Source organism: Onthophagus taurus, chromosome 6 (assembly GCF_036711975.1).
Source record: "Onthophagus taurus isolate NC chromosome 6, IU_Otau_3.0, whole genome shotgun sequence".
NCBI lineage: Eukaryota > Metazoa > Arthropoda > Insecta > Coleoptera > Scarabaeidae > Onthophagus > Onthophagus taurus.
In genome coordinates, this window is record NC_091971.1 from 13,591,610 (window position 1) to 13,616,864 (window position 25,255).

The 25,255-nt window shown below is 32.4% G+C and overlaps 1 protein-coding gene across 2 annotated transcripts in view; it reads left to right on the top strand.

Annotated features, from left to right (window-relative positions):
- LOC111417542 (potassium voltage-gated channel subfamily A regulatory beta subunit hyperkinetic) overlaps positions 1 to 24,229 on the top strand; it is a 47,284-nt gene extending 23,055 nt beyond the window's left edge. The window contains exons 1-8 of one of the 2 annotated variants that reach the window (XM_023049848.2): positions 479 to 1,390; positions 15,059 to 15,300; positions 15,354 to 15,464; positions 15,522 to 15,618; positions 16,234 to 16,361; positions 16,414 to 16,982; positions 17,042 to 17,172; positions 17,224 to 24,229. In XM_023049848.2, coding sequence (XP_022905616.1) covers positions 1,305 to 1,390; positions 15,059 to 15,300; positions 15,354 to 15,464; positions 15,522 to 15,618; positions 16,234 to 16,361; positions 16,414 to 16,982; positions 17,042 to 17,143 — 1,335 coding nt within the window. In that variant the 5' untranslated portion in view covers positions 479 to 1,304 and the 3' untranslated portion in view covers positions 17,144 to 17,172; positions 17,224 to 24,229. Of the gene's footprint in view, positions 1 to 478; positions 1,391 to 15,058; positions 15,301 to 15,353; positions 15,465 to 15,521; positions 15,619 to 16,233; positions 16,362 to 16,413; positions 16,983 to 17,041; positions 17,173 to 17,223 lie in introns of those variants that run through there. The other variant, XM_071196987.1, reaches the window with a different exon arrangement.
- Positions 24,230 to 25,255: the final 1,026 nt, after the last annotated feature.

Below are 25,255 nucleotides of genomic sequence, written 5' to 3' on the forward strand. Positions count from 1 at the left end.
TCTAAATCGAGATCAACAATACCAGAAAATCGTTTGTGAGGAATTGGGTGATGAAATAATAACCACTTTTTACAACTCAAAAGAAAAAATAATAATTTTGGCGGAGGCGCCGGTAACAAATCTAAAAAAAAAATGTAAAAAAATTCAAAAATTTTTGGGTTAGGTGGATTTATTGAATCTAAATTGAGGCTGAGGATGTCATAAATTGTAAGAAATTAGGGTTTTCCTCGAAAAATGAATTAACGACACCAAACAATCGATATCATAAAGGAAAACAAAAACGTTGGCGGGCGTCGAAAATACACACATACACACACACACATCCAGTTGGATTAGAAAAGTGGAGGGGAAGGGCGTCGCGGCGGCGACGTCAGAGCCTCTTTCGGTGAACATCGGTATTAAACGCAACCGTTCGGCTTCCGCAATGACGTAATCGGCGAGCTTTCGCCAGTTGGTGTTCCGCGACAGTTTTATTTCGTCGCCACACGATGTTGTGACGACGAAAATATCTTATAAAATAATGTTTATTGGGATCTACTTAAAAATAGAAACAACGATTGAATTAAAAAAATTTGATTGATTCAAAAATAAATTGTTGTCCAAATGTTGTTATCGCGAGTTATTGTTAATAATTTTTTATTAAAGGTGGCGATTTGGTCGGAAAACGTCGGTTGTGAAGGTCCCGGAAAATCTATACCTAACCTATAAAATAATAATTTTTAAGGAAAGGAAAGAAAGTTTCCGCCCCTAAATTTTAACCGAAAATATAATTAATAAAAAATACTTAATAAATAAGAAAAGAAAAAAATAATTAATAATAATCGTGAAGTAGTGCGCGTATTAAAATTTTTTGTGCAAGAAAATTGTTTGAAAAAAATTCATTTCCGTTTGTATGTTGTAATTTTTAAGGATTAGATAAAAATTTGTTTTGAACAAAATAGAAACGAAACGAAAAAAAAAAATAAACGACGAGTAAAATAAATTGCTTGCCTTAAAACCAACATCTAACGACATAAAAATTAAACGAATCGTTTTTTGAAAATTAAAATTAAATAACTTCTAAATAGTGCCTGATATAGAGAAAAATTAAGAGAAATTTTAAGGGAAAAAACTTGAAAAACATAGCAATAGTCGAGTCAATAGTAGAGAGAATAAACTCGAAGAAAAATCCTCGTAATATAATAACAATTATAATTGAAGAATCGATAGTGTAGCGTTATTTTTGTTCAAAAAAGTAGTCAGAGTCAGCTCGTTTCCCTTTCGCCTGCAATTTTTCAAGTAGAAAACAGAAAGAATTTAGAATAATGTCCCAGCTAGTACTTTGTAATGATAACAACAATAACACCGACAACACTAGTGATGATTCTAACCAGCCGCCAACTATTTACCGGTAATGCTTTATATCATCTTGTATTATTCAACATTTATTTAATTTTTATTTCAATTAATTTAACTTGTAGAATCAGTAGATTTTTAGATGTCGGCTTCTTTTTATGTAGATTTTTATTTTAGTTCAATAAAATTAAATTGGTAGAATTTTAGAATTTTTATTTTAGTATTTCTTTTTTTAGTAACATTTCGTTTTTAAACTAATCTTGTGACGTCAAATAGTTTCCAAGAGGAAATCGATAGATGGTGTTAATTCTGGTGGATATGTTACCTGCTAAGTAGTTTATAATGCCATTTTTCAACTAATTTTTGTATTTTAATGATACAGTAAAACCTCGATGTATCGAATTAATGATTATAACACTAGTATTAGAACTAACACTAGATCTAAAACTAGTAACATTCGCATTTAGCAGTCTTAAGAAACGCATAGCTAAACTCGAATGTTTCTAATTCTAGATCTTTTCGTTCAATAAAAATATACAACAATCTAGCGCTGAATAACAATTAAAACTAGAACTAACACTAGACTTAGAATTAAAAAGTTTCGAATTTTTCTAGTTCTAGGTCTGGTGTTAGTTCTAGTTTTAGTACAACAAAAATATGCATATGTGATATCTTATGCTAACTAGCGCTACTTACCGCTGTCGTTTGTAAAATGGATAAGATGAGAGATTAATCTATTTGTAGAGTCTCTGAAGATGGCCAATGGCCGAAACTAGTTAGACTTAAATTCTATATAAAATAAAAGACACACTTTTAATTTTATAGTATCATCTAGTTCGAAATTGTAGGTTCATCTATTTTTTTATTGTAGAGTCTCTTGGTGTATCTTAGTGTCGTATCGGATTTGAAAGATATGTCAGGAATTGTTGCATCGATTTGTATAAAATTTTGTATTTTTGTTCTGTTTTTCAAAGACTTTCTATTTGCTTCTTATTGTTCACAAAAATATGCAGCATCAGTGCACATTATGATAAACGTGTACTTAAACGAAGTCTTTGTTTGCATTTGGAGAGATGTATTAATTACGGTTTGTAAGAGTTAAATAAGAACATTTTGTCTAATTTAACTATCTTTGCACCTCTTACCAGTATCATAATGGGAATGTATCTGAGACTTGATAAACATAAACTAGCCTGATACTAGTTTTCTATCCACTATTTCCATTGTTAATTAGCTACTTATCATATTCTACCGTTAAGAATTAATTATTCTCTGATACGGTGAAAAACACTTGACTCTTAGTTTGTTTTTTCTAAGATAATAGGTGAATACTTCGAGGACAATCTAAAAATATCACATTTTTTGAATCATATTATACAAACTGATTATTTTTCATGTTTGTTAGTTTCAATATTTTTTGCCAATTTAGTCAAAAATTCGTCTGCCATCTAATTATCAAATATCTCTTAATTCTGCTGCCGAGAATACATTTTTCTTCCTTTCTTATTTTTTTGGTATGTGTCAGAATTGTTTTACAACGTAGTTCCAAGAAATGCAAAGACATTATTTGTGAAAGAAAATCTCCATGCGATGTATCATCTTCTTACCTTTCGGTGCATTAACGTGATAGTTTTGTCTGATAACAGCCCAAATCATTATCTATATCGAATTAATTTCTACTTTACAGATTGGCGAAATGGAAATCTTTTAATTGAGTCTAAGTTCATTGATTGTTAACATTTCCTAGCTTTCTGATTTGATCTAATTTCTTAGTTTTTAAAACTAATCCTCTCGTCAAGAGGAAAGAATCGTTCTATCAGACAAAGGGAATGATAACATTAAGAAGATGAAATCTACAGCAATTTGAGCAGAACAACAGAGAATTTGTTTGCACAGACCAATAATTTAAGGGTTATCTAAAATCCATAAACCAGATACTTTTTGCTTTGTTTTGGTATTGATAGCATATTAAGAAAAGACTGTTTTTTTGTAGTAGTAAACTGAAGTTTTAAAACTAGAACTAACACTAGACCTAGAACTAGAATCATTCGGGTTTAATCGCACATCTCTTAAGATGGCTAAACCCGAATGATTCTAGTTATAGGTCTAGTGTTAGTTCTAGTTTTAGTTCAATAAAAATATGCAACATAATGATATCTAGTGCTAATTAGCGCTACCTAGCACAGTCACTAGAACTAACACTAGACCTAGAACCTTAAAGATTTATTGAACCCCGATTGATAATATTCTAAAACTCTCTATTCATATGTTAACTTTATTTATTCTATCTTAAATGAGGACTCACATGTTTACGCAATTTATACCGATTACTCTAAAGCCTTCGACAAGATTGACCATGGAATTCTTATACATAAGCTGACCTCCTTTAACATTCCTTCTGGCATTCTACGCTGGATAATGTCATATCTATCGGACACAAACCCATCTCATCTGGTGTGTCTCAGGGAAGTCACCTTACATTATTTCTAATTTACATAAACGACATTTTTTCTTGCTTCAAATTTTCCAAATTCATGCTCTATGCGGATGATAATAAAATATTTACCAGAGTCAGCTGTAGTCATGACTGCCTGAGGCTTCAGGAGGACCTCGATCGTCTGCATGATTGCTGTCGCGTTAACAAACTTTATGATTTGAATTATGGCCAATTATAACCATACTATGACAAATGCCAAAAAAATAACGTTTACATGGAAACGCTTAATTTTAATTACACCTTTAATGATAGACCTATTATCTCTACTGACAGAGTGAAGGATCTTGGCATTATACTTGATGCCAAATTGAGATATCACCTTCACATCGAATTCATGGTGGCGAAAGCCCTGCGTAATTTAGGGTTTGTTATCAGAATAAGTAGATATTTTACCAATTTTACAAGCATAAAATCGTTTTATATGGTATTTGTTAATAGCGTATTATCCTATGGTTCCATAGTGTGGAATCTCTGCAGCAACGTCGAATTGTTTCTGACTTGATCTTCCTTTTCAGTCTTGTTAATGGCATGCTGGATGCCCCCGATCTTCTGTCTGAATTAAGCTTCAATGTACCACAACGGCTTACACGTTACAACGACACATTTCGTCTTAACATAGCTAACGCCAACCTTTATCAAAACTCGCCATTAGTTCGAATTCTGAATTCCTATGACCAGGGCTTCAACTCTCTTTGACGTTTCTTTACGCTCTTTCAAAGAATGTGTACTATCTAACGTATAGCGGATGTTTTGTTGATCGGTTTATTGTTGTAATGTTAAGCATGTTAGTTTATGCTGCATTTTTTTTAATGTTTATTTTCGTTATTATGAGGATGCTTTGTTGGGGATATTCTTCTTATATGCATTCCGAACGTGTAATAAATAAATAAATATAGGTGGCGCATGAAATTTAATTGCCAGCTATAGACCCATCTCTATTCTGTCGATAGTCTCAAAAGTATTTGAACGCCTTATCTATGATTTGCTTATGTTTAATGTCAAATCATCCTTAATTCCTGAACTACATGGCTTTTTTCGTGGTAGGTCAGTAGAATCAAACTTAATTTCATTTTCTAATTTTTTTTCAAATATCCTTCATAACAATAGCCAAGTTGATGCTATCTATACTGACTACAGCAAAGCCTTTGACAGGATTGACCATGAGATTATTTAAAAAAAAACTTTCTGACTACGACATCCCTGATGGCCTAATTGACTGGATTTCATCTCACATCTCAGGTAGATCACAAGCCCTTATTATTAACAATTATCGCTCAACATTCATAGACATTACTTCCGGTGTGGCTCACGGCAGCCATCTGGGGCGTTGTTATTTCTGCTCTACATCAATGATATCCATGTCTGCTTTCACTACTTACAATTTTTTTTATATGCCAATGACAGCAAAATATTTGTCCCGACTTGTGTGAAGTTGCAGGATGACTTAGACATATTACAGGCATATTTTATAAATAATAATCACATTTACACGTAAACGCTATCTTATTGCTTTTGATTATTCCCTCGGCTTAACACTCTCAAACAATCTGAGTACGTTCGAAATCTTGGCGTTCTCTTTGACTTGAAACTTACATTTTCTGCTCATATTGATTAGTACATGTCGTCCTTTCACTAATCTATCCTGTTTCTATTCACTCTATTTTGCCCATGTATCATCTGTTCTTAACTATGCATCTACTGTTTGGAACACCCAGTATCACATCTACATTGATCGCCTAAAGCAAATCCTTTTTTTTACCATATTGCGACTATGCTCAGTTTTCGGCATCTCGAAGCTCTCCTCCAGGCGTAATATAAATGATTTAATTTTTCTTCATAAAATGAATAATGGCATTGTTGACTGCTCTATGATACCAAATGAGTTTACAATTTACAGTTGCTGTTCGACCATCTTGCGACTTGTCTCTATTTTCTGTATCACGCACTAACACCAATGCGTTTTCAAACTCCGCGTTTCCTCATCTTATGTTCACTTGTAACCGCTATTGTTTTGGTTTGGATATGTTCACTGCCTCCTTGGTTTCCTTTAAAAAAATGGTGCATATGCTACTTTGGCAGTGTGTATTGCGTATGCCGTGTAGTTAGTTGCTTATAGGTATTTCTCTCTAACTTGTAAGTTAATTTTTTGTTTTAGCAATTATTTAATTTTGTTAGGAATTTCTTGTTTATGTTCTTATTGTGATTCATTAGTGGATGCTTCGCTTGACTTGTCCCGTTTGCATCCTAAATATAATAAATAAACAAATTTCACCGTGTAGTGCAATGCTCTTACCGAACCTTTAGTGTCTTGCTCGGTGAAAAATCATTCAGATCCTTTGGGGAGATACCCAAAAATCGAGAATCTGCTACAATTAACAGCAGGGCAGTGCCATAAAACATGCTCAACCGTCTCCTCGTCCTCCGCATATAGTCAGCATTCAACATCGTCGGCTACCCCAACAAGGTCTTTAATCGGCAGTGCCTAGTAAAGACACCCATTAGAACTTTAATGCTGCCAGTCCTAAAATATTCCCGGGTTTGGCAATGGCTATGTTAATAAACAACTTCCAAGAGAACTGTAGTAGGCGAAGTCTCTCTTCGGCCTAGTTCAATCCTATGTTTGGCCATCGCCAATGATATACCAATTGCTGGCTCTGGCCTCACAAACACTTTAGCGCTATCCTCTCGTGCTAGCTCATCTGCAGCTTCATTGCCAGTAACCCCATAATGAGCTGGAACCCAGATCAGAGAAACTCTGTTATCACAACTCAGTGTATATAACCAGAGCCGACACCGTTTTCACGACCTGCAGCGCCTGTGAGCGACTTAACTATCTAAGAAAAATCGTACTGTTATGTTCTTCACCCCTCTCTCAAGAAGGATTTTAGCTCCCATGTCAATAGCCAAATACTTCCGCCTGGAATACAGTGCAGGCTGTAAGTTTGCTTAATCCGAAGTGTCTGGCAATATTCTCCTGCCTCGACCCCTTCCGGGATTTTTTATCTATCTGTGAATATGCAAATATCTGCCTGAACTAGAGAATTTTCCTTTTCGATCCAGAACTGCCGTTCAACAGTATAATCAGGGTATCGGTATATAACCCGATTTTAGGATGAACTAGTTTCGCCTAGGCCAAAGCAGTTCTCCCTACACGCGATAGGACAAATCAGTATAGCCTAGGCCAAACTCGTTCATCCTGTTACCGATAGGATAAACTAGTTTAGCCTAGGTCGAATCGGTTTATCCTCGTTAGAATTTACATGATATAGGATAAACTGGTACGTCCGAGTCTGAACTAATTTCACCTAGTTTGTATCTTCTATAAGCTTTTCAAAGTAATCTGAATAAAGAAATAGAAATAAAATATTTAATATGATTTATTAAAGTTATTTATTAACTAATCAGTAATTTCATATCTATTACTAGATCAACAGAAATCACCTTATCTGTAATTTGCTTATTTACTTATTTTTGCAAGGTTTACTCTGGTGGCACTTATTTTGTTTTTCTTACAATTGTATTTCTTTGTTGTACAGTTTTTCATGCAACTGCATTTCACGAAGCCTTGCCCTGATCCAACAGAATGTTTTGTAGCTGCAGTCCTTAAAGATATTTCAATATCCTGGTTAATATCTCCCACATCTAAAAACTTCTGAATGCAGACGTCGAAATCAGTTAAAAAAAAATAAAAACGAAGTTAAAACAAATATTTTTTAATATTTTATTGCAGAAAATTATGGAAAATTTTAATAAAATTAGTGTCGAATGTCACCACTGCCTTTGTCTACATCTGGAATAGGTATGGTTACGTTGTCTCCAATGTTAGCTGATAGATGGGATTTGTTAAAGAAAGCTTTCATTATTTTAGCTTGTTTTTCTAAATTTTCTGTCGCAATTTTTCTGGCATTTTGAATGTCGTTTGTGTCAATTTTTACAATGTTATCATCATCACTGTCTTCGTACTGTTCAGTATTGCTGGCATCTTCGATTGCCTTTTTTAGGTCATCTTCATTCCGAATATTATTTATTATTTTTTGAGGCAACGAGGAAGTGGAAAGTCCTAATCTAGGTTCGATTCCGAATAATGCTTTGTAAGGTGATTATTTTATGTCGGAGTGGGTAAGCTCGATTTTTCATGAATTAGATATACCTTAATCCTTCCGACCACTTCGTCGAAGTGTTGTCTTTTAACCAAGAACTTATCATATTTTCAATGTCTTGGTTGGCACGTTCAATAGAATTCTGACTTTGGCTGTGCCTTGGTTTTCCATATAGTATTAAATATGTATTGTTCGTTATATCCGATGTTCGTTATATCGAGATTTTACTGTACTAGTTTCAAGATTTAGTCATCATCAGCCGAATTTAGGATTGAACATTATGAAATCACAACAAAATCAAAACGATATTTTACTTTTTTTGTTTTATTTTTCAATATTATTTTATGAAACAATCATGAAATGGTTGATAAGTATTTAAATTTTCGATCTGTTTCAGTTTATTATTTTTAATCGATTTCAATACAAAAAACAACAACGGAATTTGAATTTATAATTTATCTGTTAATTGAAATCGTCCATTTAAATATGTACATTTAATTTAACCGTCAACCAAATTATTACCTAAAGCTAATTTGTCTTCGTACCCAACTCTAATTAAACGCCAAAATATTCAAAATTTTGCATAAATAATTATTATTTATAATTCGGAACTCTATCTCGAATTGTTCTAATAAACCCCACAACAAAATAACTTGGTTAATTTTGTGTTTTAATCTCTTTGGTATCAAATTTTGCGTTAATTTATCAAATCGCCTCTTAAAAATCATTATAAATGTTTACCTCAACCAAAATTATTCATCAGAGATGATTTATGGCAACACGTAGAGAGTTGTCCCCGAGTAGATCTTTCCATTTCTGAAACTCTGCATTTTGATAAATTTATCACCACTAAGCTCGGTAACGATTCCGTTTTGGGGGGGTTGGATGACCCACCCGGATTTAATGAAATTTATCGTTTCACCCCGAAAATTTAGAACGGAGGTCAAGGTTAAATGTTTTGAACCATGTCCAAATTAATTACTAACCCAGTTCTATACAATCCCGCAGAGAATAAAAAATAATAAATAAAGATAATCTCAAAAAGCTTGATGACCCCATTTTTTTTGGGGTGAAGGACGATACGAAATCGGGTTAAATTTTTTTGGGGGTCGCTGGAAAAGACAAACAATATCGAGCGGTTAAACTCGACCTCTTATGTATTCCGCGATCTAGTTTGAAGATACTCTTTCCTACTGCGCTGCTACTTATTTACTGGTGACGCGTCGTCGTCGTGGGTGTTGAAACGGTTCCAAAACGGAAAGCAGGTGTCCACTGCATTGCGAATTGAAATTGGGGGGCCCCTCAAACCAGAATAGGTCGGAATAAGGCCAGTTCACTTTCGGAAATCGTGCCTAACGTGTTTCCACAAATATTTCGTGTATTGTTTTTTTGTTTATCTCAAGATAAATTGTTATTCTCAAATTATTAGTAATTGTTTTTTTTTATTTTTAGTATTATTGGTGTGAAATTTAACTTACTTTATTATTGAAGGTATGATTTAAACCGATCATTTTAATACATTCAAAATATTCATCAACATTTTTAATTTGTATACTTACATATATTCATCATGTTTATCACATTAATCTAAATTTAACTTTATGTACCAAGTTTATGAGATATATTTCCCATGCAGCAAAAACATTTCATTTTATAGATAATTATTAACATTTTTGAGATAACTTCTAAGAATTAAAGAATGATTTTTGTTTAAGGCCATAAAAGATAAGGCCTACTTTTTTTCTGTTTGTAATTTCAAATTGCTATAATTATTCTAAAAAATTAATAAGAAAAGTTTGCAAATTTAAACATCATTTTCAGAAGTTGTCGTATCTTAAATTTTCTGTAATGACCACATTGTATTGGATCTTGTTTTGTCTTGGCTTTTAAATTCATTACACTCTTGAGCTTAATGTTAACCCAGAGCTGATAGAATTAAAGATCTATCGATTTTTTATTATATTAATCATGAAACTTCTTTCCTCACACCTTTTCTAGTCTTCACCACACCACGACAATTCATTCCCAATTCATTAAATAGCTGGGAGAGAAAGGACACAAATTCTCTAAATTTCTCAAAATAACATCTTTGATTTAGTTGCATAGAAAAAAGTTTAAATTCTGTCTAATGTTGGTACCAGAGATTTGCAGGTTGCCGAATGGGAAAAAAATTGTGCTTTTGATGAGTTTCTTTGTGTCCAATTTGCTGTATGTATATCTTGTCAAACTAATGTTGTCATCAGCTTAGAGTATGGTATATCAGTTCAAGTCAAAGACGTCATATTGAAAATATGGCAGAAAATGTTGGACAGTAAATGAGAGAAACGAGATTAATGAGCAGGCAATTCAATATCAAGGTCCTGTAGCATATTGAGTCTAAACTTGTTCTACCTTCAAAAACAAAGTAGCAGTTTGACGTTTACGAAGCACCCCAGTTGGAAGCTGTGAACTAGTACAGATAGTACCTGAGACGTGAATTCCAAATTTATAGAGGAGATTCTCTTTGTAATCGCATTAATCCAACCCAACCCAACCTTGCTCTTAAGGCATGGCTCGAAGAACTATCCCATTATAAGTTGCAATTAAATAGAACGGTAGTTCGCTATGTCGGATAGAGAAGAGTTTTTAGAAACGCAAATAATAATGGTTGTATTCCAGCTTCTCGATGTAACCACGATTCCAAACATTTCTTTTTGAAATATTCCATCCAGAAGTCATACTATTTCCTTAGCCTATAAGAATCAAGTTCTCACCTTCCAGTATAAGATCGTCTGCAGGTGTTTTCTGTTCAAATAAGTGATTTTGACAGCTTTGAAGTCTCGGTAGAGCCAAAATGAGATTTCTCATTTAATATAAATAGCCAGGTTTTTGTGGCATGTTGAGTCCAAACTTCTTTGACTTTCAGCACAGTATCAGTTTGACGTTTGTGAAGCATGCCAGTTGGAAGCTCTAAACTAGTGGAGATAGTAAATGAGACGTGAGTTCCAAATTTATAGAGGAGATTCTCTTTGTAATCGCATCCACCTTGCTCCTAATGCGTGGTTCGAAGAACTATCCTAGCAGCAATAAAATAGAACGGTGGATGTCTTCCAGTCTTGCGAGAAATACTGAGTTTGCTCAGAGAGGTTGATGATCTGACGATATATCCACGATTCCAAAGATCCAGATACTTCAATTTTGAGATATTGCATCCAGATCAAAATTTCAATGTGTTGTTGATGTTTTCTCCATCGATTCCTTAAGAGATTATGATCTGAGCATAAATCAGGAACGAGGTTGGTTTTTCATAACACAACTGGGGAAGAGTTTCGCGATGAACAAAATTTAACATATTCAGCTAGGTTTTCATAATGATTATGCAATTGTCAAACAAAGAAATCATTCCTGTCCATAAACTTTCAATGGGTTTTTATTTATGGTGGTAGTTATAATTACGTACAATCATTTCATCCCCGTCATTGCTGATCTTATAAATTCAACGACTGGGTGTTGTGTTTCGGTCCTATAAGGGATGGCTTAGAGATTAATCATGATTATGCCACAATGAACTCCTCGTCTCAAAGGCTCAATAAGCAGTTACTCTTCTATTTATTGTTTGGTCACGTATGTTTTTGAAAATAACCGTTAAGGTTGCTCAATGCAGAATGATCCAGGTTGCTGCCGGATAATAATGGTTTCGATTATTATGTTGATATGTTCTTGTTTGCTGATGATACTGGAGTTTTAGCTGAACCTCAGATATTGAACTGTGCTTAATAATAATAAATTAAAACTAAATGCAGAAAAAATGTCATTGACTTCTTCCTCATCAACTTAGTGTGTGGTTCATTATGACTGTTCTATCATGTGCTTATGTGAATGTTTCTTGATTCCTGGCAGGGTGATTCAGAAACTGAATTCGTATTGATTGCTCCACGCAGTCTGAATTAAATTGGGTGAATTAAATCCTTTGTTGGCGATACTCTATTCACTTGGGCCGTGTAGAGGATTACATTGGAGGTGTAATCAATTTGGTTGTAGCCAAAGAAAAGGCTGTGGATGGCATCAACTGTTATGGCATAAAAATGTTTGAAGTCTTCCTTAATTCTGAAGTTGTGTTTGAATTTCTGGGTTGCTTTTGAAAGAGCTAAAGATAGTTCCAAGTACTTGTGAAATCGACTCATTAACACTCTGTGGTGCTTTTTTATGCTTGGTGATAGATTTTAATTTTATTTTGAACATCAGCTACAGCCTTTGTTGTATCCATTGGATTGTATTGAAGTGTAGTAACAAAGTGTGTGTTATATTTATACCAAAAGTTTACCCATCACTTTTCTCTATACATCATTTATATGGGTTAGTGATGGAACGGATAGTGATTTTGCGAATAGCCGGATACGATATTCGGCGATGAAAATTGCAACATCGAAAATTTTATCAAAACTTGAAATATTGTTTCTCAAAAACTAAAAGTTATCTTTCAAAATGGGTTGGTTCATTGGAAAGAAGACACTTTTATTAACACTTTGGGAAATTTTCATACTCATATTCCAAAAATCGATTTTATACGAATTTTTAAAACTTAATCTGCGAATATTGCAAAAATCGAAAAAATTGTCATTTCAAAAATTCATTTCTCAAGAACTAAAAGTGATTTTCCAAAACGGGTTGTTGCATTAAAAAGAGGATACTTTAATTAATAATTGGTGATATTTCCACAAGGATCCTTAAAAAACTAAATTTTGTAGCGAATTTTGAAAATTATCGATGAAAATTGAAACATCGAAAATTTTCTCAAAACTTCAAATATTGTTTTCTTAAATACTAAAAGATATTTTTCAAAACGGGTTGGTTCATTGGAAAGAGGACACTTTTCTCAATAATTTGGGAAATTTTCATACTCATATTCCAAAAAATCGATTTTATACGAATTTTTCAAACTTAATCGGCGAAAATTGCAAAATTCGAAAAAATTGTCGATCATTTCAAACATTTATTTCTCAAAAACTAACAGCGATTTTTCAAAACGGGTTGTTGCATTAAAAAGAGGATACTTTAATTAATAATTGGTGATATTTCCACAAGGATCCTTCAAGAAATTAATTTTATAGCGAATTTTGAAAATTATCGATGAAAATTGCAACATCGAAAATTTTATCAAAACTCCAAATATTGTTTCTCAAAAACTAAAAGTTATCTTTCAAAACGGGTTGGTTCATTGGAAAGAAGACAGTTTTCTTAACACTTTGGGAAATTTTCATACTCATATTCCAAAAAATCGATTTTATACGAATTTTTAAGACTTAATCTGCGAAAATTGCAAAAATCGAAAAAATTGTCGATCATTTCAAAAATTTATTTCTCAAGAACTAAAAGTGATTTTTCAAAACGGCTTGTTGCGTTAAAAAGAGGATACTTTAATTAATAATTGGTGATATTTCCACAAGGATCCTTCAATACATAAATGTTATAGCGAATTTTGAAAATTATCGATGAAAATTGCAACATCGAAAATTGTATCAAAACTTCAAATATTGTTTTCTAAAAAACTAAAAGGTATTTTTAAAAATGGGTTGGTTTATTGGAAAGAAAACACTTTTATTAACACTTTGGGAAATTTTCATACTCATATTCCAAAAAATCGATTTTATACGAATTTTTAAAACTTAATCTGCGAAAATTGTAAAAATCGAAAAAATTGTCGATCATTTCAAAAATTTATTTCTCAAGAACTAAAAGTGATTTTTCAAAACGGCTTGTTGCATTAAAAAGAGGATACCTTAATTAATAATTGGTGATATTTCCACAAGGATCCTTCAAGAAATAAATTTTATAGCGAATTTTGAAAGTTATCGATTTAAATTGCAACATCGACAATTTTATCAAAACTTCAAATATTGTTTTCTCAAAAACAAAAAGGTATTTTTCAAAACGGGTTGGTTCATTGGAAAGAAGACACTTTTATTAACACTTTAGGAAATTTTCATACTCATATTCCAAAAAATCGATTTTATACGAATTTTTAAAACTTAATAGGCGAAAATTGCAAAATTCGAAAAAAGTGTCTATGATTTCAAACATTTATTTCTCAAGAACTAAAAATAATTTTTCAAAACGGCTTGTTGCATTAAAAAGAGGATACTTTAATTAATAATTGGTGATATTTCCACAAGGATCCTTCAAAAAATAAATTTTATAGCGAATTTTGAAACTTATCGATAAAAACTTTTAGAAATAAACCAACATTGGTTTAGGATTTTAACACTATCAATTCAAACAACAATAGGCAACCCTCTCATATTCATCACCATCGTCCTCTTCAATCTAAATTTAGCTTTTAACTAGCAATTAAATTACCTGGGACACATCTCCCATGTAGAGAGAGAACAAAACGTAATTACTGGCATATTACGACAACAAAAGAATTCCCCCTTTGCGTTTCATTTCATTTCAAAACTTTTTCAGCTCGTTAGTTTAACCATTTTTATTAAATTTAAAACCAGTTTTCATAAACAAAATAATCAAACTTTAATACCTTTGATTATATTATCTTAACCAATCAATTTATTTATTTTGAAGGACACGGCGACGTGGATTTTATTGGAAATCAATCGTGTGTACTCCATTTAAAATATTACACATATTATGGAACTTGTTAAAATTGTAGTTATTGTGGGTGATTTGTGATTTTATTTGAGTGAGTTTAATTCGATTAATAATCTGTTTTTGTGTAACAAAGCTTTTAGATGATTAAAACTGGAGATCCCTTTGTATTTATTGAAATATCAACTACGATGTAAATTCCTATATACAAGATTAACTAAATCCACCAGAATTATCACACCCAGTTTTAGATCAAATTAGATTATTAAGTAGTTAATCTTAAAAATTAAGATTAAACGAAAAAGATTAAAATTAAAATTAACACAAAAAAAGCTTAATTATTGTGATATATTTCGACAGGACAAGAAACTTTTCCTCGATTTATTTATTATAAATGAATACTTGGACGTTGGAGAACTTGTTAATAGCAACGTTTGCAACAAAGTAATCTCAAAAAGATGTTTATAACAATATTAACACGTTGTTTTTAATTTTTTGAATTTGTTTAAATTTTTTTTTATAAAAAAATATTTTTTTTGTTTAGTTGTAGAGCGCCCATCGCTAGTTTAGACTGCATGGAAGAGTTCAGTGCGGGCAGCGCTCTCAGTGCACTCGGTGACCGGCAGAGCGATGGAACCATCACCAAAGAACAGTTATTGCTTAGCGGTCTCACGCACACGGCACCTTCTGCTCACATACAACTTAGTAAACAAACTGCAATCACCCCAGGTTTAAGATATAGAAATTTGGGCAAAAGTGGATTAAGAGTTTCCAACATTGGATTAGGTAAGGTCTTTACAAAATCAACCAAATTCGAATTAAATTTTATATCATTATAGGAACTTGGCCCACTTTTGGACCAACAGTAACTGAAGAGCAAGCCGAACAAATTATCTCCTTGGCTGTTGATAGTGGAATTAATGTTTTTGATTTATCAGAAGCACATTCAGGTTTGTTTGCATATTTTTGGTGATACTAAAAAGTGTTTTTTTAAAATTTTTTTTTAGGTACACGAGCTGAAGTTGAATTAGGAAGAATTTTAACGAGAAAAGGTTGGAAACGAACGAGTTATATCGTTACTACTAAAATTTATTGGAGCACAAGGTACAATAAAATATTTTTCGCCTCCCATAACTGAAAGTAAATCATATCAGTTTCTATAAGTTTTTCATCACAATCTAGTTAGTCTTCATTGACTTCATTGAAATTAATTGATTTATAAAATTAGTTTTATTTTATATTTTTGCAATTTTGTTTGGTTTAATGGGAGGCGAAAAACTGTTGTGTATCACACGTGCAGAAATGTATTAGCAGCCCTTATCTATGTATTAGCTAATAGCCTCGGGCTGCTAATGCTTATTTTCTGCCCTTGAGACACAATATACTATTTATTCACAATCACCTGATAATTGAAGTTTTATCCTCCATACTTATGAACCGTATAAAGTACCACTTTATCCACTAGTGGAATAAAGTAACAATGTCCCAATGTTTTTTTAGTTAATTGCAATGATTTTTGAGGTGACAGCCGCTGTCAGAATGAAATGTCAAATCATTTTTTGATAACATCACATGAAATTTTGGCGATTCTGATTCTAAATGAATGTGATTAAAGCGTTGTATTGCATGCGTCTTTGCGTGAATAAAATGCTGTCTAAAACACTTACACAATAAATAACTATAATCCCTATTTTATATTATATCTTATTTTACTTTTAGATCGGAAGAGAGAGGATTATCTCGAAAGCACATAATAGAAAGTGTTAAAGCAAGCTTATTGAGGTTACAATTATCTTACATCGATGTCGTAATCGTCCATAAAGCCGATCCAATGTGTCCCATGGAAGGTAAATACCAAAAAAATAAAGTCTTTTTTATTGTATTAATTTGTTTTTGTAGAAATAGTGAGAGCAATGCATTATGTAATTAGCCAAGGTTGGGCGATGTATTGGGGTACAGCACGTTGGTCACCAGTAGAAGTAATGGAAGCTTACACAAACTGCCGCCAATTCAATTGTGTAACTCCAATAGTAGAACAATCCGAATACCACATGTTTTGCCGCGAAAAAACCGAATTGTACATGCCGGAATTGTACAACAAAATCGGCGTTGGTTTAATGGCATGGTCTCCAATCTCCATGGCTTTAGCCCAATGTAAAGAAGAAGCAGGAGTTCAACTTTTCTCGCGGGCGAGTTTTCGTAATAAATATAGCTCATTCTCATGGACAGAAGATGAAAATGCAGCCTCAAATAAAGATGGTTACAATTGGATGAAAGATAGAATCCAACCGGAGGAATCAAGACGACAACAAGAAAGAATCCGGGAATTGAGTGGCTTAGCAGAACGGATGGGATGCAGTTTGGTGCAGCTTGCAATTGCGTGGTCTTTAAAAAATGAGTCGGTTCAATGTTTATTATTGGGAGCTAGTAGTGTTGATCAATTGTATGATAGCATACAATCATTGCAGGTAATCCAAAAATATTTTAAATAATAACTTGATTTTAAACCCCATGAGTCGATTTTTAGTTGGTACCAAAACTAAATACGAATGTAATGGCTGAAATTGAAAGGATTTTGGAGAATAAACCGACGAGACCGCCTATGGTTTCAACTCTGGCGCTTAGATGACAATCAATGTGCCCTCCTGGCTCTATCAGGTCAAAAAAATTTACTTAAAATTAAATTAAAATAACCGTTTTTGTTTTTAGTGGGGGCCAGGGAGGCACAAGTAACGCAGACAGTCCAAAATTAAGTGACGAATTGAGCAACACTGAAACGGATGCAAAAGATGGTCAAAAGCTTCCGTTCTGCGAGATTCAGTGACAAAAGGTGACCGAGTTTGTAAAAACTCGTCAAAAAATTAAAACGCCCGACGAAAAGCCGTACAAAGAAAAGGTGAAGTGGTCGTACAGCCCCGACGAGGGCCCCAAATGTACCACCGAGACGTTCCTCACCCAGAAAAAACGTAGCGGCGACAAAAAGACGAGCCCGGTTCAAGTTTGAACTAAAGCAGCTTTTTAAAATTGAAGCTTTTAAAGTAACCGAAAAAAAAAAAACTTGGACTATTTTTGACTCTTAGTCAGAAACAGATTTTCCAATTTCGCAGGGAGTTACTTTTAGACACTTTCTAACCCAGATCTGAGCTTTAATACAAACACATTAGAAGCTGCATTAGAAACTTTTTCGAAAATTTTTCTAAAAAAATTTATGAAGGAAAAGAAATATGATGTGGAAAAAGAGGATGTTTTTTTCCTCTCGATAAACAAAATCGTCATATAATGAAAATACTCTAATAAATAAATTTATGGTTATTTCAGAATTTCGCCTTAAGTGTTCTGATCATGAAAAAGTAATATTTCTGAATGGAAATTACGAGATGAGAATTATTCCTGGTAACAAAATTGTAATGTATTATCCATATATCTATATTTAAGATTTATTACAAAAAATATTTATATGTTTTAAGATTAAGGATTAATTGGTTAGTTAATTTTCTTTTATATCTTGAAATCAAAACACGCTGTTCAATACGATTTTTATTCCTCGCATTTTTAGTTGTCGGTTTTGATCTAAAATGAAGAAAAATCGGGGATTTGAAAGTCCTGATTTGGTGTTGTTATATTATATTTACTATTTTAATCTATAATATAAGGCTAAATGGCATATTAAGAAAGTTTAATATCTTATATTGGTGTCCCAATTAAAGTTTCATATTGAACCACAAAAGTTACAACTAAACCTTGATAGATTTGAAGAGAGCTATCTGTAACATTAAAATTTCAAATACGGATATGGATAATATGGATTTTCAAGAAGAACTTCTTTTTATTCGTGCAATAAATTTAACTTTGCCACATGAATTATTTAACTGTAAAAGAAAGAATTGAAATGATTTTATTTATGGCGAATGCAGATAAAATATCGACTACGCTGTCATTCTGGTAAATTTACAGCTATAACATGTATTGTTGAAGTTTAGAAAACCTAAACTTCATTATATTCATGAATGGAACTATTTGACTACAGCAAGCATGAAAGAGGTGCTTCATTTCTATGGGTTATATTAACCCCATATCTCTGATAATGCAGAATGCTGATTGTACATAATTCTATGGTTATTTTAAAATGCAATAGATTTATCGTTTGAAGGGAACTGTCGAATCCATCATTAAGCTAACTTCGCCACCTTTTTGCATTGCAAAAATCCGATCGAATGCAAAAAAAAAACACTTCTCCGTCTTCCTCCATTATCTGCGTTAACAGTTATAAATAAAAAATCAGTATCTCCAGATGAGTAACAGCAGTTCTTTCAGCTTTAGACATTTGTTTTGAAATTAATTACGTATACCGGGTGTCCAATTAGTGCGTTATCGGACGATATCTCCTTACAGGGTGTCGCTAGAAGAAAATGTTTATATATAAAGTTGTTTGGTGCTCGAAGGTGCATAACCTAAAAATATTTTTGTTTATACAGGGTGTTGCAAAAATAAAATACAAGGTACAACTTCGTAAATTTAAATGGAACACCCCATATTTTATTGTATTTTTGAATTACCCTTATGTGCAATAGTTATCAAGTTATTTATAGGACATGCTTTATAAAAAAGAAACCTTATTACTTGGCGAATAATTTAAGATAAAAAAATATGAGGCATTCCATTTAAAAAAAATGAGATATAGCTATTTCAAGTTTCTGGTATTGAGTACAATATTACGAACACCTGTAGAAGGTTACCAGATTTTTATAGGGGCATGAAGTTACTGTAACTATGCATTAATAATCCACAAAAGATTTGCTTTGTAGGGTCTTAAATAAATTGGGTTTGCTTTCTTTTATAGACACGTGCAGACGGAGATTTTTTCACAAAATGTTGAATATTTCAAAAACGATAAAATTTTGGTATAGGTAATGCTTAACAAAAAGTATCTCGAATTTTAAGGGTATTTCAAAAACGTAATAAAATATGGGGTGTTCCATTTAAATGTACGAAGTTGTACCTTGTACTTTGTTTTTGCAACACCCTGTATAAACAAAAATATTTTTAGGTTATGCACCTTCGAGCACCAAACAACTTTATATATAAACATTTTCTTCTAGCGACACCCTGTAAGAAGATATCGTCCGATATCGCGCTAATTGGACACCCTATATACTTTTCTCTTCATCTTTTTTCGTTGATCTTACTTTTTTTTTTTTTTTTCTCTGACATGTCTGTAACAATAACTTTTTCTTCAGGCTTTCTACCTTTATTAGTTTCATTCTGGGACCAACTTAACGTTGAACTTACACTGGAGTTATAATATTACTAAAAGTGTGACTAGTCAAACTGCAGGAGATAAAAAAATTATTCTGGAATATCACGAATGAACAGAGACAGGAGTCTATTATTCCGATTTAATGGGTAAATACATGCACTCTTAAATCGACTATGTTTGGCGTAAAAGAGACTTTGTAAAACTTTTCTAATCACCTCAGTCAATATATATCAAATGTCTTACCAGCAGTATTTCCATGCCGGTTGTTAATTTTTTGATTCTAATCATTAAAACAAGACCTTTTTCATCTTCTTTCGCACTTGTTCACCGCCATCTTGAATATGCGTGCCAGACTTTGTTTCGTGATCTTTATGATAAGGTCCGTGTATCTTGTAGGAGATCTCCCACGCGACCTTTTAGCCAGCTACTATGTCCTCTAAGGTAAGACTTTGAAACGAGACAGATTGTCAAATAAAGATTCTGGATTCGCGGGAAGGCAGATTGAACCGCCCGCAGCACTTTTACCTCAACAGATACCTTGTATTTACTTCCTTCCTTTGGTCAGCATTAGGATCCTTCCAGCCATATTATCTTGGAGACAAAGGCTAGAATTTGTCTTGGTTGTGCTGCCCTGATTCCACTCATACGAATTTGGATATCTCCAAAAATGGATAACCTTAATGTTTGGAGGGCCACGCAGTCGCATAGAATGTGTTCATCTCATCGCATCCTCTGCAGATGTCGGTATCATTTATTCCCATGTTCAGTAAGTGCTTCTGTAGATGCCAGTGTTTAGACTTTTGACCAAACGTATGTTCTTCCTGAACAGCCTCATAAATAAATCTGTTCGTTTAGGGTCATGGTTCATTAGAGCCTCCTTGGCTTGGCGACATCCTGGTGTCCTGTCCCAGTAAGTTAGAAACTTTTTACATGTTTCCTTTTTTTGAAGCTCTATTAAAGACCTTATTGTTAGGGCGATGATTGGTTCTGGCGATCCCGGAGGTTCGCCTGCAGTTTTCCTTGCCAGTTTGTCCACCATATCATCAAGCTTATTTTCCGAATGACCCTTTGTCCAGCAGATCGTAATCTCCTCACAAAGATTGTTATGGCAGTCCTCAAGCAACGAGGATGAACATATATTATAGTTTTTTTGTTACTAATTTTCTTGAAAATTGCCTCAGCCGCCAGAGAAATGGTCACCAGCTCCGCTTGGAGCGCGGCGGGTCAAATTCCCAACGGTTTAGAAACTTTTATTGTTGGTTATTGTTGGACAGTGTCGTCAGGCATGGATTGTTCTTCCACCTTTGTTTTATACGGTCGTTCAAAGATAAAACGCGTTGTAGTCGTATCTACCCTGCCATTCAGGAGCGGCTGTTTGCTACATGCCTCCTCCTATAGCTGTGAGGAGCTTGTGAGACATATAATACAAAAAAATTGTATCTCCAAACAGAAGAACACATTCTTTCTTAAAAGATTTGACTTGTGATCATTAAGAATTTTAAAAACATTTCTTCATTTGAGCAACCTCGAGATACTTCACGAACTGATTTAGGAAATGCACCAATCAGTAATTCGGTCTTTAAAATAGGCTCTTGAAAAGATAAGCCTTGCAAGAATATGGTTCTTTGATTTTTATTGCAACCAATTTTTCGTTTTTGCATTATATAGCTTCGCACTTGATTTATTCATTTTATATCAATCAGAGTTTACATTTTTGAAAAATCCTGTTTCGTCTAAATTCCGCAACTTATTAAGTTCCTGCGACTTTTGCACTTAAGTCACTCCTTTTTTAATATACATACTTAATTCAATATTTTCAGCAGCGCAGTACAAGACCTTACAGCGTTTCATTAATTGATTTGAGTTGTCGTTTTAAAAACTCCAAACAATGTGGGATACTTTATTAGAAGATAGGTGTTGACTTAACTTAAGAAAGATGTAGATGAGACTTAACGCCACAATTTTACAGGGGAAAGATGACTCTGACGAAACTGTGTTGAATACATTTTGGGATGTTGGTCTCGAATTACGGATTATTCATCGCAAATTAGAGGAATATAGAATAGCATCAGTTTCCTTCATAGAGAATTTTTACATTTTTTTCTGACACATAATGTTGTATCAGCATTGCCTAGTGGAAGTAGAATGGAAGAGTCTAATGTGGCGTTCTGAACATACTATTCTGAGATTATCTTGCGACGCCAAATTTGTGGTAAGCTAGATGACAAACGTCGATGTTGTGCTATCGTCACTTCAATTAGATATTCTTGTTTCTGTAAAGTCCGTATATTTACTATGCGATACTTTCCAATTCGTGCAATGCACATGGCAAGCAACAAGTAGTGTGTATGTGAAGACTTATATACTTGTGGAGCTGCATGAGTACTTCCCATCGTTTCTGATGTGTACTTTTTAACTTTATTTCAAGTCGAGTAATTTGGCAAGTATCGCATAGTGAGTCCAACGTAATTGGCATAAAATTAAAAGGTGAGAAATACTTCGTCCCTCAAAATCCAAAGAAAAACATCACTCTCTAGTGATGAGTTGATGAGTGGAAATTCCAATCAAATCCAAACTTCAGGATTTTTAAATTAATTTCATTTTAGGTCAAAAGGAAAAAAAATAATTGAGGAACAAAAAATACGTTATAATTTAATTTACTCTTTAAATAATAAATTTATTAAGATTTGTAAATAAAATCATAAACAATTCCAAGAATTCTAATCTACATGGGTATTTGACCAACAAATCAATTTATTAACTGTAAAGAAACTCTTATCTCGTCCAAACGAAAAATAATAAGATTTAAAAAGTCTAAAATAAGCGAAAAAAAACGAGAAAAAAATTACCTTAATCGTATGTATTTATCTCGAAATCGAACAAAAAGAAATCAAAATGCGATATCGGAATAATAATTTGATTAATTAAAAAAAAAATTGGTAGGGTGTAAGAACGTAAATTTGTAATAACATTTAACGAAAAAACAAAATGGTTAAATAGAAAAACTTGCTTAAGAAAAAAAAAATTGGAAGGATAAATTGAATTGGATAAGGGAAAAACGAGAAATTTCTTCAAATCTTGATTTTTTTTAATGATTACTTGGTTTATAAATTTTTGTAGTGTATTATTAAATCGAAGGAAAGTTAGGAAATGAATGAAAAAAAAAAGTTTTTGAATAGATTTAGGTGGTAGTGCGATTTTGCTCATAAATAAAAAATAAAAATAAACTCAAAAAAAAATTAACTAAAAAAATATAAATTAAAAAAAAATTTGTTGACGACTTTCAAATTCTATATCTTGTTCTTCACAATGGTTATTAAAAAAATACATTATCGAGAACACTGTTTGTTAATTATTAATTAATTTTTGAATTAAAAAAAAATTGTACATTTACAGGCGTACAATGCTGTGATTGTTTAATTAAAAAAATACTATTGTAATATTATACATATAGTTACTATACATATTGTATATGATATAAAAAAATGAATGAAAAGATTATTATAAAAGGAAATAATTTAAGAATTTTTAAACGTATTTATGTGTTTTGGGATTTTTTTTTAATAACGTGGAGTTTATGAGTTACGCAATAAAACTTGTTCATATTTCAACGTTTTCCGTCAAGATTCACACACACTAGAGGGCTTCCATACCTTATTAGTGAAGTATTCATATCAATTTAGATGTTATTAGGGTTGTTCATATCAAAGAAAATGCTGTGTTAGATCATTGTCTCATTCATATTTAGCATTAGACAATCAATTTTTTAAATTCCCTTTATTTTATGTAGAAACACACAATATAACGAACAAAATAAATAAGTAGCAATATTAAAAACATATCGTTTATAACTTAACTCCACGTTATTATTAAAAAAAAGAAAATAAATCAAAAAAAAAATTGAGATTAGAATTAAGTTTTGTTGGTTTTATGTTTAATGTGAAGGAGTTGGAAATGATTCATTTATTTATCGTATAGTAGATTTAAGATTTCTCTCAATTTTTCGAGATTTACGAGTTTTTTATTTTTGTTTCGTAATAAATTAAAATTAATAATGCTGCTCGATGAGTTTATTGATTAAAATAAATGGGAAAAAAAATGGAGAGAAAGAAAATCGGAAAAAGAGAATAAAATAAAAGGAAATGAAAATAAATAATAATGGAAAATATGAAAAAAAAAAAATAAAATAAAATGAAAATATGAAAATAGGCGAATACACTCAATATGTATATAAAATAACTAAAAAATAGGGAGATACATAAATAAAAATGCGGTCTAATTTATAGGTAAAACGCGCGCTCAAAACTTACATAAAAATTACTTAAATAACGATTGACGACTTACTTCAGATACTAAAAATTAAAATAAATAAAACTTTTTATTCAGTTTCTCGACTGAATATTGTGCAATACAACGGCTTGTTTCTTTTTTTCTTAATAAAATTATTACTATTGCAAATTTGTTTTTTATTTTGTAACATTTTCTAGTGTGGTTATCTATAATTAACAAAATTTGAAAAGGAGCACATTATAAAAAAAAATTAATAAAAAAAAACATTGTAAATTATCATCATCTTAATCCTAGCGATTTAACACTCTTCTTAATTCTGAAAATTGGAAAGTAAACGTTCTTGTAATCCTAAATCTTGAATGCTATATATGGAACCAAAACATGTCAGTTGCAAGTAACTTGTCTATACAGGGTGTCTCACATAATTGGTCCGTTAGAACTTTTTTAGGTTCGAGTATTCGTACAGTTTTGAAATTTTTCTAGTATGGGTTGTTCAGTCGGGACTTATGGGGAAGTTATGGGGGAAGTTATGGGAAGTAGACCATAACTTCGTTATTTTAAATGGAATGCCCTAGTTTTTATTCCACCTTTTCATTGTACGTAAAAAAATATGTTGACTTTCATAAAAGTTATTGGTACCTAGCGTTTTTCGTTTTCGAGTTATTTTGATTTTAAGGTTTTTTTGGCAAATTTTACCATGCTCTTTAAAATCCTATATTCCAGCCAACGTTCATTCAAAAAAGCTCTAAATTGGCAAGATTACTCTTCAGATGCTCTCAAATAGATTGTCATATATTGTATCAGAGTATCTTATACAGGGTGGTCAAAAATTGAATTACCGTTTCTCCGTATTCATTCCGGTAGACCGGAAGTGGCGGCCATCTTGAAAATATTTTAGATCGAAAGTTCCGAATGAGCAATCCATGCTACCAAAATTTCAAATCTCTACGAATAGTGGAACCTGAAAAAGTTCTAACGAACCAGTTACGTGAGACACCCTGTATAAGAATGCTGTGAGATATATTACATCCTCTGTCCCATAATAAGTATGCGATTTAATGTAAATTTAAGTCTTAAAATAAGTGTCCGTTTTAAAACAAAAACAAGTTCTGTAGATCTATGAATGAAAATATATCTGGAAATAACAACATTTCTTACATAATAATGACATAAGATTAATTAACTTTGCTAGTT